General features: G+C 39.0%; 1 protein-coding gene and 1 long non-coding RNA gene across 2 annotated transcripts; one reads left to right on the top strand and one right to left on the bottom strand.

Moving 5' to 3' along the window:
* The first annotated feature begins 500 nt into the window (after positions 1-500).
* Positions 501-17,913, top strand: masp2 (MBL associated serine protease 2). The gene is made up of 11 exons (XM_072696788.1): positions 501-556; positions 1,863-2,079; positions 3,132-3,309; positions 4,673-4,804; positions 9,009-9,205; positions 14,830-14,977; positions 15,361-15,479; positions 15,577-15,655; positions 16,444-16,566; positions 16,671-16,745; positions 17,135-17,913. Exons 1-11 carry the CDS (start codon positions 501-503, stop codon positions 17,911-17,913), a joined length of 2,103 nt encoding a protein of 700 aa, XP_072552889.1.
* Positions 16,732-18,319, bottom strand: LOC140577024 (uncharacterized). The gene is made up of 2 exons (XR_011981774.1): positions 18,233-18,319; positions 16,732-17,878 (listed from the first exon to the last, which is right to left on the bottom strand). It is a non-coding gene; the product is annotated as an uncharacterized lncRNA (long non-coding RNA).
* Between the last annotated feature and the right edge of the window lie 569 nt (positions 18,320-18,888).

The following is an 18,888-nucleotide window of genomic DNA, read 5'->3' on the forward strand; positions in this document are numbered from 1 at the left end:
AGAACATCACAAATCTGAAAATGAGCCCATTACACCATCTAGCAACATTTTAAGCAGGCTTTGTCAACTTTATGAATTGGCTACACTGTCTGAGTTTGCCAGTACCGCCCAAACATGCACTTTTATCTATCTGTCAGTAGTGTCTCTATCCTTCAGACAAAATCAATAAATACAGGCAGCACATCACTACTAGCTGGAAATGCTTGTTTAAGCACTTAAGCTATTTATGATGAATAAACAGCCTGCCAACCATTCCTCTGTATGAGTAACATCTTTTCCCTGTTGTGAAGCAGTGAAACAACCACTGGGATTATCTACTGTAGAATTCACCTCCGTAAATGCACCTTTTACCTGAAGTGTCCTGGATTTGCAAGAGCACTGTCAACAATTGGGAAAGTCCATGACTGTTGGTCAGCAGTATTTGCACGGTCTTGGTTACTGGACTGGTGGTTCAGTAACCTAGAGTACACTATGTGGTCAACAGTTTAGCTCCACTGAATATGAGGAAAAGTTTGTTGTCTTCAGGGAATGATAGACAGCTAAGAAAAATGAAAAGGTAAGCAAACCCACAGCTGGTCTTAGAGATAAGCAGAAATACATTTATTTTAGTTGTTTAAATTAGATTTATTATTGTGTTAATTATCCTAAAATGTGTTATTAATATTATTCTGTATTATAATTACTCAGTAACTTCAGTGCATTTTGTATGTTATCAGTTATGTAGTTCTGAGAGTGAGGAGCTTAAAGTTATGATAACTTGGCTAAGACAGGCTGAAAGTTAAAGGGGAATAAATATGTAGGATATGTTTGGAATGGTAGTAAATGAATTATTTTAGTGTTTTTCATTATGAGAGACATTGACATTTAAGGTGACAGATTTATTAAGAATGACATGATATAATATAAACAGTAAAGACAAGATAGGCTAATCCATTAAGGGTAAGAAATGCTAAACTGATGTTAGCATTTGAGTCTGAGATGACATATTACCACCTTTTCTTTTTTAATACGGATATTAATATTAATATCCAGTCATATATTTGATCCAGCATCTTTTGCTGATATTGGCCTGCTATCAGAACCTTGTATTGTCTTAGATCTCTAATCTAAGGCAAAGGTTTCATTTAAGAGAACTGGAAACATGAACTGACAACAGCAGCAAAGATGATGCATCTCTTTAAACAAGAGAAATAGAGAAATGGTGCCTTTATTATTAATTATAAGTGGTTGTGCTGTTCTCTCCCCTACCTAAAATCTATGATCAGCTCCAAGGTTTTCCCAACATTAAGATGCAAATAATTTTAATGACACAATTTCAGCAAATTTAAAACTTCCCCCCTACAAACAGATTCATCATAATCGGTTCTTATCCCAATCATTGTGGTGTCAAATATGAGCATCCTGTCATCATGAGATGCAGTCATTTGTGTTAACAGAATAGAACAAAAACAAAATGAGCTCTGATGAGCAGATAAGATAGAAAAGTCTGAAACCTAGTTTGTATATATCAATGATAATATATCTACAATCTATTTATATACAATGATAACAAACAAGAATTCTGAGAGTTGTAGATTTAGATATTTAATCTTGACTACCTGCTTTCTGTCCTGTAAAAGGTCAAGCATCCATTGCTTTGTTCACCCCCAAATTATTTGGTAACCGTTTGGCTTACCTTGTGGAAATCCCCAAGGTTCTATTTTAGGGCCTATACAACTTTTGCTACAAATGACAGCTATGTATTTATGAGGATGAAGAACTGAAGCGAGGGCTTTAGACATATGAACATTTCTTTAGACATTTTATTAAAACTTTAAGAAGTGTTCTTATATGTATGTGTCTTATACTGTGTCTGGTTACAGTCTGTCTGTGGCTGTGTTCAGTCTACTCCCATTGGCGTTGAGCCTGGAATTAACAGGACCATTCGGTAGCTTCACTTCACCCAATTTCCCAAATGTGTATCCTAATAAGCAACACATAGTGTGGAACATCACAGGTCCAGTGGGGCACAGGCTTCGGCTCTACTTCACCCATTTCAGCCTGGAACCCTCTCTACACTGTGAATATGACTACTTGCAGGTAAGGCCCAAGAATGCCTCCAGCAGTACTGCACACATAATTGAAAATAAGTGGGATCCAGCCACCAGTCAGGGGTTCCTCCAATACCAGTCTTCTTTGATCCTTATGCCAGAAAGCGCCATTTTGACATGTGGAAGTAAGGCAGTACCGCTGCAGATGCTGCATGTGTAGACAGCCACATATAAACCTAAACCTAAAGCTCCCTCTGTGTTGTTAGGCTATTGGACGTGAATCTTTCGGTTGGGGTAATCTGCAAATTAGGGGATCTTTCAGTCTGGATTACATTTGGCAATTTGTGATCTTTTGGTTATCTCCACTCAATTTTGGACCTTTCAATCTGTGTTATTTCCACTAATCTGGGATCTTTCAGTCTGGGATATTTCCACTAATTCTGGGATTTTTTAGTCTGGGATATTTCCACTAATTCTGGGATCTTTAATCTGGGATATTTCTTTTCACAAATCTGGGATCTTTCAGTCTGGAATATTTTCACTAATTCTGGGATATTGTAATCTGGGTTATTTCCACTAATTCTGGGATCTTTAATCTGGGTTATCTCTACTAAATTTGGGATATTTAATCTGGGATATTTCCACTAATTCTGGGATCTTTAATTTGGGCTATCTCCACTAATCTGGGATCTTTCAGTTGGGTTATCTCCACTAATTCTGGGATCTTTAATCTGGGATATTTCCTCTAATTCTGTCTTATTTACCTCTGCGTGTTACACAGATATTTTATAGTGTATTAATGAGCATATTGAATCCCCGGAAAACTACATTACACAACCTGCTCTGGTAAAACTAACCTGGCTTACACATCATCCTGACAGTGTAAATGTGTAAGTGAAAAATTTTAATGAGAAATCGAATTGTATGGCTGTTATACAGTTAAGATCATGCATATAATCAAGGTTTTTTTTAACATCAAAGAAACATTGTTGGTTTCAGTTTTGTCGGTATACTGTAGCTCACCTCACCATATAACTACAGTCTGCCTTGGATTTTTCTTCACGTGTCACAGGTCATCACTTGTCTTTCTCCCGCTGACAGGTGTTCCCAGAGGGCAATGACACTGTCCGGTTCTGTGGTGAGGCAGAGAAAAATTATGAGGATTCCCCAAAGAAAACCACCCTCTACTCCTCCACGAACACCATGTCTGTCATCTTCAGATCAGATTACTCGAATGAGGGACTATTCACAGGATTTCAGGCTTTTTACTCCACAGAAGGTGATGGTGGCATTATGAAGCACTTACTGTATGTAGCAATGTCTGTTCTCCAGGGTGCTGTTGGTTAATTGTAAATAGGCACCCTGTGTTACCCATAAAATCTTTTTAATTCATTGGTTTGTATTTATAGTGGAAGGAGAAGACATTCTTAGTAACGTTTCATATACGTAAATATAATATCAGCGTGTTCAATTCATTTTAAAGAGACACTTTATTAAAAAATCATTTTATTGAAATAAAATGTGATATGTATGTAATTAATAATTAAGATGTAAATAGTATTAAGTCAGTATTTGGAAACTAAGCTGCAAAATCTCAGTTTATCATAACAGTCTCTATGATGTCACAACACCTTATTTACATAACCCCGCCCATTTAGCCTTTTTTCATACAGCATTTTTCAGAAGTGTTTGAGCTCTGAGAGCTTTCTGAATGTGGCACAATACAGGGCAGCGAATCAGAACACAGATTTTTTGTGTTATATCCATCTTAAAGTCTTACAGTAAGAGAAACAGCATTTTTAATTGTAAGGGATAAACAGAGGTTGGACAATTAAGACCATTTTTGTAGCATAAAGAAATTTAGGAATATTTTTTTGTGTCTATTTGTTATGAAATGTTAAATATAGATAGTTTTTAAAAGTAGTTACAGTATCTTAGCAATGAAATACGTACAGGCACTAAATAAGGACATCACTGAGCAAAAGTCACAGAGCATTATTTACTTAATTTTCATTAACTACTTATTACTTCTATTTTACAAGAAACAATAAAAGTGTATTTAACAGAAAATGATACAAAAGCCAATTACATATGATATTTATATATTTAATATTTGTGTATATTATAAATAAATATATATATATTATATATATATATATATTATAAAACATTTCACCCTTTACCTTTACTGCAGCTTCCATTCAACAAAGTTCAGCCTTAAAAGCTGAAGAACATTAATTCATTCATTCATTCAACATTAATTCATTTCTGGTCATTTCACAATCCAAGCCATCCTAAATATATTCAATGATGTTAAGGTCTGGATTCTGGGTTGGCCAGTCCATTTTACCTTCTTAAAGGTAAATAAAAGGTGTAAGGTGCTATATGGCATGTTGATTTATATATATGAAAAGCACACATCTCACATTGTGGACAAACAGCAATGACTAACTGTTGCAAATAAACCACAACTGATGAGTATTCACAGTCTTTTTTCTAGCTTCAATACCCCATCACTCTGATAACGGCTCTTTGGCATACTCATTTCAGAGACCATAGTGTTTGTGTGTGCGTGAGTGAGTGAGTGAAACTTTGCCAGTGGGAGCTCTACTGCTAATTGCTCGCTTTCTCACTGTGCACAGACATCGACGAGTGCCTGATTACTGTGGATGGAGAGCCTGTGTGTGACCATTATTGCCACAATTACGTGGGGGGCTATTACTGCACTTGCAAACTGGGCTACCAGCTCCATGCCAACAAAAGGGACTGCACGGGTAAGGCTGCCGACAGGAACGCATGAAAACTGCGGCCTTCTGTGACTTCATTCAGTTAGTGTGTACATGTAGTGTATGAGGAACCTCTTTTTAGGAGTGTTATTCATACTGGATATCATCAGAAATGGTATTTAATACAGCTGTAACAAATGATTGCCTTTACATTGGATGAAAACATCATCAAATGTCATTTGTAGCAACAGATCACAACAGTATCCAACAGAAATCTAAGCATTTAGGTACTATAGTAATAAACATCTGAAACCAACCATGTCTTTGACTCATTATCTTTAAGTATCTGTGTTAGAATGGCTTTATTATTGGCTGGCTGTTAAGTGTTGATCCTTTAGACTGGTACACAGTTTCCAGGACGCCACTATTGATTATTCTGAACTTTGAACTTTGCTCATTTTGCAAGAAGCCCCTCAACACTGTTGTTGCCAGGAATGCCGTATGATCACAGAGCTATTCCAGATTTAATTGTCAACAACACAGCGCTCCCTCCTAACTACGCCACTGCATACCGTTAACCCTGTCAGCGGCTGCTTATGATACCACAGTGCAGGGGCATGCTGGTCAAAATTTCTGTTGAATAGTTAAGCAAGATTAGTGCATTATTTTTATTTTGTACAATTTTAGTGAGCAATACACTGGCACTCTCTGGTAACTTGACCAAGGTCACTGGCTTAATTAGCTTGTTAGGGCTATGGCTTGTTTTCAGTCATGTGTAGGTAAGGTCAGGTGATGCAAATTACAAATCTTTATAAACTCTGACTTCTCAAACCTGGTCCCAGCAATCAGCAGCCATGAGCTCGCCTAGCAATCTAAAAGCAAATTGATGTCTACAAAGCAAGAGAAGTGAGTAGGAAAATAGCAAAGACATTTCTGGTAGCCGTTCTCTCAGTTTATAATGTAATTAAGAAATGGCACTGAACAGGAATGGCGGAGGTCATGTTGAGGTCTGGCAGACCAAGAGAACCTTTAGGGAGAATAGCTTGTAGGATTGCTAGAAAGACTAATACCTGTTTGACTGTATAAAAGACCTTCAGGAAGATTTAGCTCTCTTATATATTTAGACTCTGGAGAGGTGGTGCACTGTTCTACTGTGCAGCAACACCTGCACAAATAGGCCCCATTTATTAAAGAGTCATCAGAAGAGTGCCTTTACTGCGCCCCTTAAGAAGTCATTTTTAAAAGAACACCTAAACAAGCCTGATGCATTTTGGGAACAAGTCATATAAACTGATGAGTACGTTGGACCATGTCTGTATTAGTCCATCAAAATATATCTGTTGGGCTGTAATTCCCTCATACCCAATAGAGGTGCACTGAAAAGGACAGCTACACAACATCTGATGAAATAACTTTAATCCTCCCTGCTCTCCATTTCCACCTGAATAGAACCTCTGAGATGTTCTACTAGGAAGCAAAAGTGGTTCCTCCATGGCATCGCTCCAGAGCAACCTTTCGGCACCGTGTATTTTTAAGAGTTGACGTGCTCAGACTGGAGAATAGCTTTGGAGTGACGTGCTTACCCATCTTTTTCTAGCACTGCAGTGCATAAGCAGCGTAAATGGATGCTGAAGGCTGTGTAGGGTGGCGATCGTGATTGTTAGTGTTTCTGGCTCTGCCGCAGCGCTGCCACTGTATGAAGCAGTTGATCTCTGTCAGTCTGAGTGAGACTGGGTTAATTACCGTTGGTTCCTGGGGGAACAGCAGCATGGAGAGCAGTGGAAAATTGATACCTGTTTGCTGCTTTAATAGAGCAGCGATGGTGGGTAATTAATCACAATTACCAGCCCAGACGTGCCTCTTAATTATTGTTCTTTGCCAATAGGGAAGAAAGTGACATCATATCACACAGAGGAACTGTGACGATGACCTGCATCTAAATCTCGCTAATTATATAAATTACCTGACCTCTGCGACCTTCACTAGAGTCTCCATTTTTTCCCACATTTCTCACATCTGATTGGTTTGCCAGTGAATTGTAGCAGTTTGTGAAAACAGACACTGCTCATCATTCTATTGATTAAAGCTTATGCTGTGGTCATATATCTACAATCTGGTTAAAGGAATGAGGGAAAGCCTGTTTTTGCTTTTTTTTTTTTTTTTTTTGCTTTTTGTGAAATATCACAAAGGACGGTCAGGTGGTCTCAATGTGTGTCTTTCATTTATACTAGTGGTCTCCAAGCCAACTCTGGGAGAGTTATCTACCTGGAGACCTTAGATCCAACCTCGGAGCACCCCACTTGATCCAGGAGTGGGCTTTTTGTCTTATTATCAATGCTTTAGCAATAAGTGCCAGATACGTACTGTCTAGATATTTACATTTACATTTACGGCATTTAGCAGACGCTCTTATCCAGAGCAACTTACAAAGTGCTTTGCTATTTACCCAAGAAAAGCCTTAGCTAGTTAGAATAGACTAATACAAAAGATACCTCCAAGCTTAGACATTACTAAACACAATACAATAAGGCGACCATAGAACTATTCGTCCAAGTACTCTCTGAAGAGGTGGGTTTTCAGTCTGCGTTTGAAGACAGCGAGCGACTCGGCCGTTCGGACACCCAGGGGCAGCTCGTTCCACCACTTTGGTGCCAGGACAGAAAAAAGCCTGGACGCTTGTCTTATGAACTGCCTGTGTGCTAGATACCCTCAGTCTTGATGGCAATTGTTGCCTGCTATAACAGATTACACATAGCTAAGCTGACCTATTGAATATTTGTATATACAGACACAATATGCTAAAGTATTGGGACACCTGCTCATTCAGTGTTTCTTCCAAAATCAAAAAATGGTATTTTGTTGAAGTAACGGTCTCTACTGTCCAGGGAAGGCTTTCTACTAGATTTTGGAGCATTGCTGTGAGGATTTGATTGCATTCAACAACAAGAATGTTATTGAGGTCATGATCTTGAATGATTACCATACCACCTCATCCCCACCTCCCCAACTCATCCCAAAAACATGATTACAGAGAGCACAGCTCCATAGGGGGGTTTATACCCCTCTAGTCAATGGCATTAGGCACAGTGCCAATAGGTTCATGTTTATCTGCTCCAGAGAGTCCTATTCTCTTTTACTGGCACTGCTTCTCCTCAGGAACCAGGCAGGCTGTGTGTGTGCACTTCTGTGTCAGCAATGGGTGCAACTTAAAGTAGCTGCATGCATTCATTAGAAAGGCTGTCCACAAACATATTGTGAATGTAGGCTATATACTGCTGAGGTTAAGAAGATCAGCAGTATATAGGCTGAGAAGGCTGGCCCAAATTCCCAAACTCTCAGAGGGCTGAAGATCACGGATTTGTACTGTAATAGAATTATTTCATTTAGAGCACATGTGGTGTTTAAATCCAGGATAAAAAAGAAAATAGACAATCAAGTTAACATATGCCAAGTATATTGGTCTCTTTTGTCATCCATAATTTAGGTATTTCATTCATTAGAGCTCTTATATTATATTATATCTACTATTATATTATTTACCCTTTTTATCTACTTGTGAATTCTAAAATGACTATTTTAAAAATGTTAATTGCGTTTTTCTCATCAATAAACCTGTAAACACAGCTATTAAAAGTGGTAAGAGAAACTAGCTATTGGAACATCTACATCACAGAAAGTTATTACATGAAATGGTTATGGATATTTTGTTTAATGTCTGAGAAGTTCGTTTAGGATAGATTTACAAAAGGTTTTTGCTTAAAATTTATTTTCAAAAGCATTCATAGTACAGAGATACATGCAAGTTAAGCAAATTCTTTTTTTCTATATTTACCACTATTTTACATTTAAATTCAAATGTATAAAAACCCTTTCAAAATAAATATTACATATAACTGGCGGTTTTGGATAGTAAATAAAATATATAACACTGTGTTTACGCTATAGATGTTCCTATCACCACAACACTAACAAAATCCCAGCCTGTACATTCTTTCTCCGCCTAGCAACAGCCTAGCAACAGCCTAGCAACCACCTGGGATACCATAGCAAACATTTACATTTACAGTGTCACCCTAGTGACCACATAGCAACAGCATAGCAATGACCTAGAAGTGGAAACCACTTAAGATGCACAACCCATCTGTATTTTCCTCAGGAAATGCACTTCTTTGTCCCCTTTGTTGTTCTTACTACTTCTACAGCTACTGTGTTTGTATTCCTGTAGTTCTAAAATAGTTTCCCATCTCCACAGTGCAGTGCAGTGGTCAGGTGCTGCAGGGGAGGTCAGGAGAGCTGACCAGCCCTGAGTATCCAGCGGTGTACCCCAGAATGAGCCAGTGTGACTACACCATCAGCCTGCTGGATGGCTTTGAAGTGAGCCTGGACTTTCAGGAGCCATTTGACATAGAGACCCATCCTGAGGTGCCCTGCCCTTATGACATCCTGAAGGTTGGTACTTTGGCTGTCAGCAGGTTTTGCCAGCAATCAAAGCAAGAAAGGGAAGAAGATATCAAGCCTGAAATACCACGTACAGGACCTGCACATTTAGTTTAAACATGCACACACACACACACACACACACACACACACACACACACACACACACACACACACACACACAGCCATTCCTCTACAAAGGGGATTAAATAGCCTGACTGGTGTCCTCTTACTTCCATAAAACCAAGTTGATTAGGTTTTAGATCTTTTTAATATCTTAAGATGCAATTTATGAAATGATAAACAATATAATAAAGTTAATATGAATTTATGTATGAGGTTCTGTAGCTTTCTCAGTCATTTTAGAATCATTTTACAGCTCTATTCATCATTCTGAATCAAATCATTGCAGATATATTATTAAAAGCGCTTTCAACGTCATAACTCAGCTTAACAGGAATCCGGTAATAAGACAAATGATCAGCAAAACATAAAAAAAGGTTTTAAGGTTTCTTTGTCTTGCCCTTGTGTTTTGCCCTGCCATGTGAACATCAGCACATGGCTCTGTTTATGTTTGTGTCTTGTCTCCGCTCTTGCCCCGCCTTGTCATTAGTGTTCCCACCTGTGCCTCCTCTGTGGCCCCACCCTCTTGTTCATCTCAGGTGTTGCCGGTTGGTCTTTGTATAAGTAGTCCCTCTGTTCCAGTGTTGCTTGGTGAGGTCTTGTATGTGTACGTGTCTCATGGCAGGTTGTGGTATGTTAGCCTGGCCTGTTTGGTCCTTTTGCTCATCTCCCGGTGTTTGTTCTGTTCTCCAATTTGTGTCCAGTTTTGCTTTGTTTGGGTTTGTGTTAAAGTTTTTATTTATGTCCGCCTCCAAGCTCCAAATACTGTGACAGTGAGGTGAGAGTGGCAAGGAGAAACTCTCTCTGGTTCCCAGTAAACTTTACTGGGAACTCCAATAAAACTGTTACTGGTGGAGTCCCTACAGGAGTAGCTCATTTCAATAGTCTCCTATGACCAGACTACTATTATCAGGCTTCGCTGAGCAGGGCTTACCTGCAGAGTAGTGTTCTGGTGGGCTAGCTTTGGCCTTACCTTTAGCATTAGCCTTTCTCTTATCTTTTTCACTGATGTCCTACTAGTTATTTAAAACTGCATGTGAGCATTTTTATGCATTGATCTAAAACCAAATAGAGATTATTTTCTTGAAAACATTAGTTTCAGATATACTTGCTGTTTGGCCCTGCGTTTGCTGCACTGGCCCTACCGTTTTTTTGTGTGTGTACTGCACCCTGCATATACGTAGCATTCATTTCTGAGGATGTGCACAACCAGCGTACCTGCAAGGCAGCCATCATGCATACACAAATGTGTACTTCACAGCAAGTTTAGCTCTAGGGGGAAAAAGTAAACCTTAAAACCTTTATTTAGGAACAGGGGCTCAACTACGAGTCACTACTTAATTGTTGTGGAGGCCTGTGAAGAAATACAACAAACAGCCAAACAGAATTACAACCAGGCTTAAAAGTAATTGGACAATTGACAGATAAGCAGTTTTATGGCCTGGGGTGGCCTGTTCCTTCGTTATCATTTAGTGGCTGTTCATGGAAACTATTAATATGCAGTCCAATAAGGTGTCAATGCAAGTAAATGAGGCCATCATTAGGCTGAAAACAAAGAGACCTTTCAGAGTGAGAGCAAGAACAGAAACCTTAGGAATAAAAGAATGCACTGGCGAGTTTGGCAACACTAAAAAACCTGAGAGGCTATGAAAAAATGATCCCCGTCACAAAATCTAGTCAAGTCAAGAACATGCTTGAGGAAGTAAGAGTGTCATTGTCAAAGTCTGCAATCAAGAGACGCCTTCATAAATGTAAATACAGAGGTACTTCAAGATGCAAACCACTGGAAACACTCAGGAACAGAAAGGACAGATTAGACTGATGGAAAACATCTACAAAAGCCTGCCCAGTTCTGGAACAAGATTTTCTTAACAGGTGAAACCAGGACTAACTGGTTTGGAGAAGGAAAGGTTAATGATCAGAAGCAATTCCAAAGCATCTATCAAAAATGATGGAGGCACTATTATGGTATGGGCATGTATGGCTGCCAATGAACCGGATAACTGGTGTTTATTGATAATATGCTCGATGACAGAAGTAGCAGAATTGATTCTGAAGTGTATAGAGCTTTACTCTGTGCTCAGATTTGGATAAATGATGCAGAACTAATAGGATGACGTTTTACTGCAAAAGCAACCAAAGAGCTTCTCAAGGCAAAGAAATTGAATGTTCTTGAACGGCCATGTCAGTCACCTGACCTCAAACTCAACTGAGCATGATCTTCACATAATGAAGACAAAACTGAAGATAGAAAGACAGACAAATAGGCAGCTATTGAAGGTGTCTGCTCATAGGCCATAAGCCAAATCTGCAGATCTATAATCTGCAGATTTGAGAATCATTCAAATATGCTTTCCGACAGGACAGTTATCTCAAGCATACCTCCACCCGGTCCACCAAGACTTGATTTCAGAAGAAGTCCTGGAAGATTCTGGAGTGTTCGTCACAAGCACCTCACTTGAACCCCATAGAAAATCTGTGGTGGGGTTTGAAGAAGGCGGTTGCAGCACACAGACCCAAGAATATTAGTGAACTGGAGGCAATTGTCCATGAGGAATTGGCTACGATTTCCCAGGAACGCCGTCAGAAGCTGGTGTCTGGTGTGCATCACATTTGCAGCAGGTCAAGCTTTTTAAATTGGTCTTGTTTTATTGGTCATTGGTTATATGGTTATTGAGTCTGCACATTGACCAGTAAAACTAATTTGCAGTGGGGGGTAAATAATTTCGATTGCAACTGTAAGTGATACTGTGTTATTTACTGCCCGAATCCATATCACACATCTTTAGACAGCAGCTGCACACACAGTATAATCAGTTGTTTCTGGCTTTTGCAAAAGACTAAAATTAAGACGTATTAATGTATGAACACTTCATCATTCACCAAGTCCAGACCTTCCCAGCTGTAAACAGAGCTATTGAGCAACTGTTTATTGTGACTGATCATTGTTCTGAATGGCTAACCGAACATCATCAAGTGACGCATTTGGTGAGTCAGTCTGCTGATGTATGGCATGACGAATACCTGACTTCACTGATTTCACTGAGAATGATATAACTGTGTATTAAAATATACAATTAATGACCAGAGGTTTAATTTTTATAGCTGTTTCAGCTCTGGTTTTGTAACACTTCACTGACTACTTTTTCTTTTTTAGCCCTTTAGTGCCGGTTTATCATTTAGCTGTTAATATTATATTACACTACTTATACAGAAGCTATAGAAGACTAATGTGTAAAGTATACAGTTTTGAGAAAGAAGAGTTTGACCAATACAAATGGTCTAAAACTACCTGGAAAAAAATCTGATCACTTTAAGTTGAAATTAATGCTTAGAACATCCTTCCTGTTCCTGTACAGTTACCGCTTTGGAAATACAGGCTTTTATTACATCAGTGTTCATACCTAAATGAACTGTCTTTGTGGTTCTAGCATTCTCATACATGCCTCCTCCGCCTACTCCGCCTCCTTCTCCTTCTCTTTAAAACAAACTCAGCTTCATCTGACATGACACTGCCCATTAGAGTACTCCCTAAAACCCACCAATCATCCAGTGGAAGGCCCATGAATACGCAATATATGCTCTCTCATGCCTCCTAAACCTGACTGTCTTTGTTCCTCACACAGGAGGTGTTGACAAGCTCTCCCTTGCATTTACTCACAAGTCAAACTGTCACGTTCCATGCATTTAAAAATAAAGGTTCCTTAATGGTTCTTGGCTTGCATGTGCGGTTCCAGGAAATCTTAAATTAGTATAGAACCTTTACATGATGTGGAGGCTGTTAAAGAGTGATCTTTCCCATTTACCAAAGACAAAAGAAAGAAAACCATCCGCTGAAATGTTTCTTAGAGAAGTGTTTTTCCTAAGACATCATTTAAACACAGTGAAAGATGAAACATGGTGCAGGTTCATGGTTACTCACATTTTAATTGTGTAAATTTTATGTGAAAGACCATAGGTGATAAATATTTTCAGTGGATGGGACGTTTATTCGTATGGCTCAGTATAAATAAGTATAATGTCATTAAACTTATAAAGTACTACTCAACTCAAATTGCATGTGAAAAAAAAAAAACTAATTTATGGACACAAGTAACACACAACAGTTCAGTTCAAAATAACCCAGAACCCCATTTCAGAGGATTTTGGTGGTTTGTTTATGTGTGTAAGACTAATTCAGAAGCTGATTACTTCTTGAGAAAAAAAATATTATTATTGAGACTTGAGACTTTATAATATTATATAATAATAATTATTATTGTTGAGACTTGTGTACCAGTTTTGGAGATTTTTGTTGGAATTTTGTAACTGCACTACTTACTGAATTATCATCATTTAAATACTACAGAAAGTGGGATAACTTAAGATGGTTAGGTCAAACTAACTAAAAAGTGAATCGTTAAGTTGAGATACACACTCATGTTTGGCATTTTGTGAGTAACTTATGAATTTATTCAGTTAAGCTGTACTGAGTTGTTTCAGTGAGATATGATGACCTTTAGGGTGCACCTTATGCTTGGGCTGTGCAACCTTGATGAGTAAAACCCACACCTTTCCCACTGGATTCTGGTACTAGGGATGATTCAACTCACCTTGTAATTGGCAAGTTTGCTAGGTGTGCTAGAGAAGTTAACTTTGTTAACTGTGCTAAATTCTGGGCCCTCTTGCCCTTCACTGCCCAGGTCTTCAAATCTGGACCTTGTTTCCAGTCGTGTATTTTGTTCTTGATGGAAATGAAGGGAAGTGAAGTGAAGTCAATGTAATTGATTGGCCATGTAGTGTCAGACCTACGAAAGGATTACAAAGTCCAAGATTTGAAACTGGATTTGAAGACCTCTGTTTGAGTAATGTCCACCCAAACAGAGTATCTCAGAGTATCAGAGTACCTAAATTAACAACATCCTTAACATTTTCCAAGTGCACTGTTTGTACTCAGTTCAGTGTGTTATTTAAGCTCAAATGATTTGAGTTATTAAACAAACGGGATTCAAGGCAATTGGTTTTCCCAAACCATTTGAGTTAATTTAACTCATCCGGTTCTACAGTGTCTAAAATGCATCTAAACCTAAACTTAACATGTTTTAATTATCAATGTTAACTTATTAACATTAAAAATGGGGAAAATCAGAACTCAATAAAGAATTCTGGGAAGCTTCCATCCTGAATTATTTTGACCAAAAATGTGGTAACAAGCAATTAAACTGTGTTTATTCAAATTAAATAAACAATTTAGATGAACTATTATTTAATGCAAAGTATTTATTTGAGTTAAATAAAGCCAGTTCAATTGCTTGTTACCACATAAAGTCATTTCTTAAAGGTTTTCCTTTTTCCACAGTGAAATTAAGTTTTATTTGAACTTCAAAATGAAAATGAAGAAATGATTGAGCACACTTGATATATTCACTTTTGGATATGCTGTCTTAAACATTTACTTAACGCAGTTAAGGTAAGCCACACAGTGTCCCATTAAGGACTATACCAACATTTGTTGATTTGTCTCCGATATCCAGATCACTGCAGGCTCGAGGGAGTACGGTCCATTCTGTGGAACCAGGCCACCAGCCAGAATAGAAACCGGCACTCACCAAGTGCTTGTGACGTTCCGCTCAGACGGTTCAGGAAAAAACAGAGGCTGGAAGATAAAGTACTCCAGCACAGGTATGGCCTCCCAGCCACTGTGACATTAATGACATCTGAGAGATTAAATGCTTTCATATTCTTCATCATAACTTCATCAGCTCCAGGCAGCTGTGCTCCTGAATTGTACTGACAGTGCGGGTTTGGTGTAAAAAAATTGCTTCTCCGGTGATGAATAGTCTGTCACCCAGTAAACAAAACCCTCTTCACGTCTGCCTTGTGCAGTCAGTATTCAAATTTGATGGTCGTCCACGGAAAGATTTTAGGCGTGATACACTCAAGCACATATCGGCATTACCATGGAGAAAGTTAATGGTCTGGTTTCCTCTGCGCACATCTGAATGTACACTGCCATTACCAGCACTGTGTGATGACTTAACGTTTATTGTTCCTCTCTCTCCCAGCCAAACCTTGCCCGAACCCGGTAGCTCCTCTTCATGGCTACATTCGCCCTCAGCAAGACCAGTACATCTTAACAGACACTTTCAATGTTACGTGTGACCTCGGCTATGAGTTAACTCTGGTAAATGACTTGCATTTCACTTCTGCGTTTTAAAAGTAAATGGGCAAATGGGTGCATTGTGGTCTGCAGGGGCTTAAAGGGACTTTTGTATCTACAGGGGGAGGAAAACCTGCCCACTTATCAAGCCACGTGCCTAAAGAATGGATTCTGGGATGGTCCAATGCCTCTCTGTACGAGTAAGTAACTGGAGTTGAAACAGGCATGAACTGCATGTAACTGTCAATGACGATTTATTAAAGGTGAGAGTAGAGCTGGGCGATATTGAAAAATGATATCACGATAATAAAATATATTTTACAATATACAATATTTATCACAATATATTGTCACATAGACAAAATGCAGCATTACATTTTTCAAAACTGCTATTCTACTCTACTGAATTAAATAAGACTGATTACACTCTTTGTAACGAAGCATGCAGTTATTCAGCAGTTAAAGAGCAGTTATGCTCTTTAAGCACTGATGATATCCACGATACACTTATTAAAGCATATTTTGTACCACAATAACATTTATCAGGATACGATTCAATTTTGTCATATTGCACAGCTCTAGTTGAGCACCTATACACCTTAAATGTTGTCCAAAATGCTTTTGGACCAATCTGAGGTGGACTAAACAACCAGTTTCAAGAAGTCAGATGTCAGATGTGTAATTATTAAAATGTCACAGATCATCTACAGAAAATATATATGCCATTTGTCTGCTAATAGCTTAACATTAAATATGACATAACTCTTCTACAAACCACATGCATTCTTGTGTGTTCTTCATGTTCTCGCCTGACATTCTCATCCACTGCCCATGTCGCATCCCAATACTCAAGAACACATTGACCAAGAATGGTTAAAATTTCCAGATGTGTTTCTTTCTCTACCCTAAAAACACTGTGGATACATTGGTTGAAGACTGAATGAACACGGTGATGGAAGAACACTAACATTTCGATTGTTGTGTGTAGTGGTGGACTGTGGAAACCCTGATCAGATTCACAATGGAAGTGTCCAATTCACCACGACCATGTATACATCTCAGATCCAGTACAGCTGCAACCAGCACTACACCATGAAGACCAACACAACTGGTGAGAGCTTTTCAAATAAACTCCATAACGTAATGCGCATCATAGAACAGATGTTGACTATATTTGTGAATTATCAGTAGTAAAGAATCTCTTCATCTGTTTAGGAGTTTATACCTGTGCTCATGACGGCTACTGGAGAGATGCAATGAATAGACGGAAGCTTCCTGAGTGTACTCCTAGTAAGTCAATTGAAGTGGTCATCTTCTACCACTTTTCTGTTGTTTATTAAGAGTCAGCTGAAGAATACAGCTTTTTAGACATTCCCACTTCACAGAATACATGAGGGCAGTAGTAGAATGTCAATGTGAATTAAATCACAAGGGACAGTTTAGAAACAAATGAATTATCAGAGCAGGTTGTGTTGGGGTAATAAGCAGTGCTGTGGATCTCCATCTACACTAATAAAGATACAAAAAACGATTCTTTGGATTCACTAAAACTACCTTTAAAATGGGTGATTTGTCAAACAAGCATTTTTAACCCTTAACGCTTAAAAAACCTCCACATGTTCTAGGTCAATTCTAAGAGGGTCATAACCTTATTAACTTACTCCTGCTTTCTCCTAAAGTCTGTGGGAAGCCTCACGGGAGATTGGCCAGGGTGATTGGAGGTGAGGATGCAATGAAGAATGAAATCCCCTGGCAAGTGATGGTTCTAAAAGGAGGCCAGTTCCAGGGCAGCGGAGCCTTGCTCAATGATGACTGGGTCCTGACTGCGGCTCATGTCTTGCATGGATACGGCGAAGTGTCCAACCTGAAGGTGAAGATGGGCTTGATCAAATTGAAAGATGATGATGCGCTGCTAGGCTTTCCCAAAGAAGTCTTCATGCACCCACGTTACCATCACGATGAGGTCAACTTCAACAACGATATTGGTCTGATCAAACTGGATCATAAGGTACCCATAAGCCTGGCCGTCATGCCTGTGTGTTTGCCAGGAAAAGATGAGCGATTCCTGCTAAAGGCCAATGACTATGGGACTGTGAGTGGGTGGGGCATTTGGAGGAAGGGTGGTAGATATGCTTCTCGTACTCTGAAGTTTGCAGAAATACCTGTTGTTGATTTTGGAGAATGCAAAGCCAAGTATGACTCTGTAGTGTCTGATAAAGGAAAGCTGGTGGTGACAGAAAATATGGTATGTGCAGGTCTGGCTGAGGGGGGTGTGGATACTTGTAAAGGGGACAGCGGCGGACCGTACGTGTTTTTGGACAACGAAAGCCGTAGTTGGTACATTGGGGGCATCGTCTCTTGGGGTTATTCGTGTGCTGAAGCCGGTCATTATGGGGTTTACACCAAAGTGACCAATTATCTGTCTTGGATAGAAGAGATCATGTCACAAAACAGTTAGTAAATAGAAAAATGTTTAAAAGATTAATATTGAGCTTATTTCAGTTGACAGCATATCAGTTTTGTTGACCTATCCATCCCTGTAGTTTAATGCTGTGATTTCCTGTATCTACTATCAAACAGCGAATTGAACAAGTGAATTAATTAAGTCACCATGAGTCACTTGTTGCATTTGGACTGAACTCAAACACACTGGCCTTAACGCAGAGGTGTTGTTTAAAAGTGAAATGAGCCGTTTGAGTCTCCCAGTCTCTGCATTTTTATTTACAGTCATTTACCTCTTATGAATTATGCATCTGATGCCATATTGCCACCATTACCTTCTATCAGCATGGCCATTCAGGCCTCTTGACTTGGGTGTAATTGCCTCTTCAATGGTTTTCTAGCCCTGTAGAGTCTCAATCGGTTTCACCTCCATTTACACCAGGTCTCATCATCAGGAGTTTAACACTGCATGAGAAAGAGATCTTTTACAGGTTCAGAGCAAATGTCAGAGCATGACAAATCAACAATAAACTGAAAAAGTATGAAAAGCTTGAGTTCTGAACTTTTCTGCTCAGTTTTCAGCAAATATTTAAGCTGTGCTTGACAACATCTAATCAGTTTACACGTTTATGCCTCTTATTAATCAGCACTTTACATTAAAAACAAGGCAAACTGTCTGGGTCTTCCCCATCTTACAGGAGTGAGAGAAGGAAGTCTTCATTTAAGGGGTTAAATAAACAACAAAGCAACAAGAGATTGTGATTCTGCTGGGCTTGATGGAGGTGGGGAGTAGATAACTCACAGTTGATTTGTTTGCCCTTGGCAAAATGAGGAATCAGTGATGTGTAAGCCTATGTGGTCTCAGTGTCCGTGTGCGATGAGTTTGTGGCTATGTTTGGACAGTGACCCAAAGCACTGACATTATACTGACATTCACAGAGAAGGCTAAAAACACCTGTTTGTTAAGATTCTTAAAACGAACCCGTCCTTG

This window comes from Salminus brasiliensis, chromosome 14 (assembly GCF_030463535.1).
Source record: "Salminus brasiliensis chromosome 14, fSalBra1.hap2, whole genome shotgun sequence".
NCBI classification, from domain to species: Eukaryota; Metazoa; Chordata; class Actinopteri; order Characiformes; family Bryconidae; genus Salminus; species Salminus brasiliensis.

Excerpts from the sequence above, each read along its gene's own strand:
- masp2 (XM_072696788.1), top strand. The coding sequence starts at position 501 with ATGAGGAAAAGTTTGTTGTCTTCAGGGAATGATAGACAGCTAAGAAAA. Across the intron at positions 15,480-15,576 it reads TCGGCTATGAGTTAACTCTG|GGGGAGGAAAACCTGCCCAC; the intron begins GTAAATGACTTG and ends TTGTATCTACAG. Across the intron at positions 15,656-16,443 it reads TCCAATGCCTCTCTGTACGA|TGGTGGACTGTGGAAACCCT; the intron begins GTAAGTAACTGG and ends TGTTGTGTGTAG.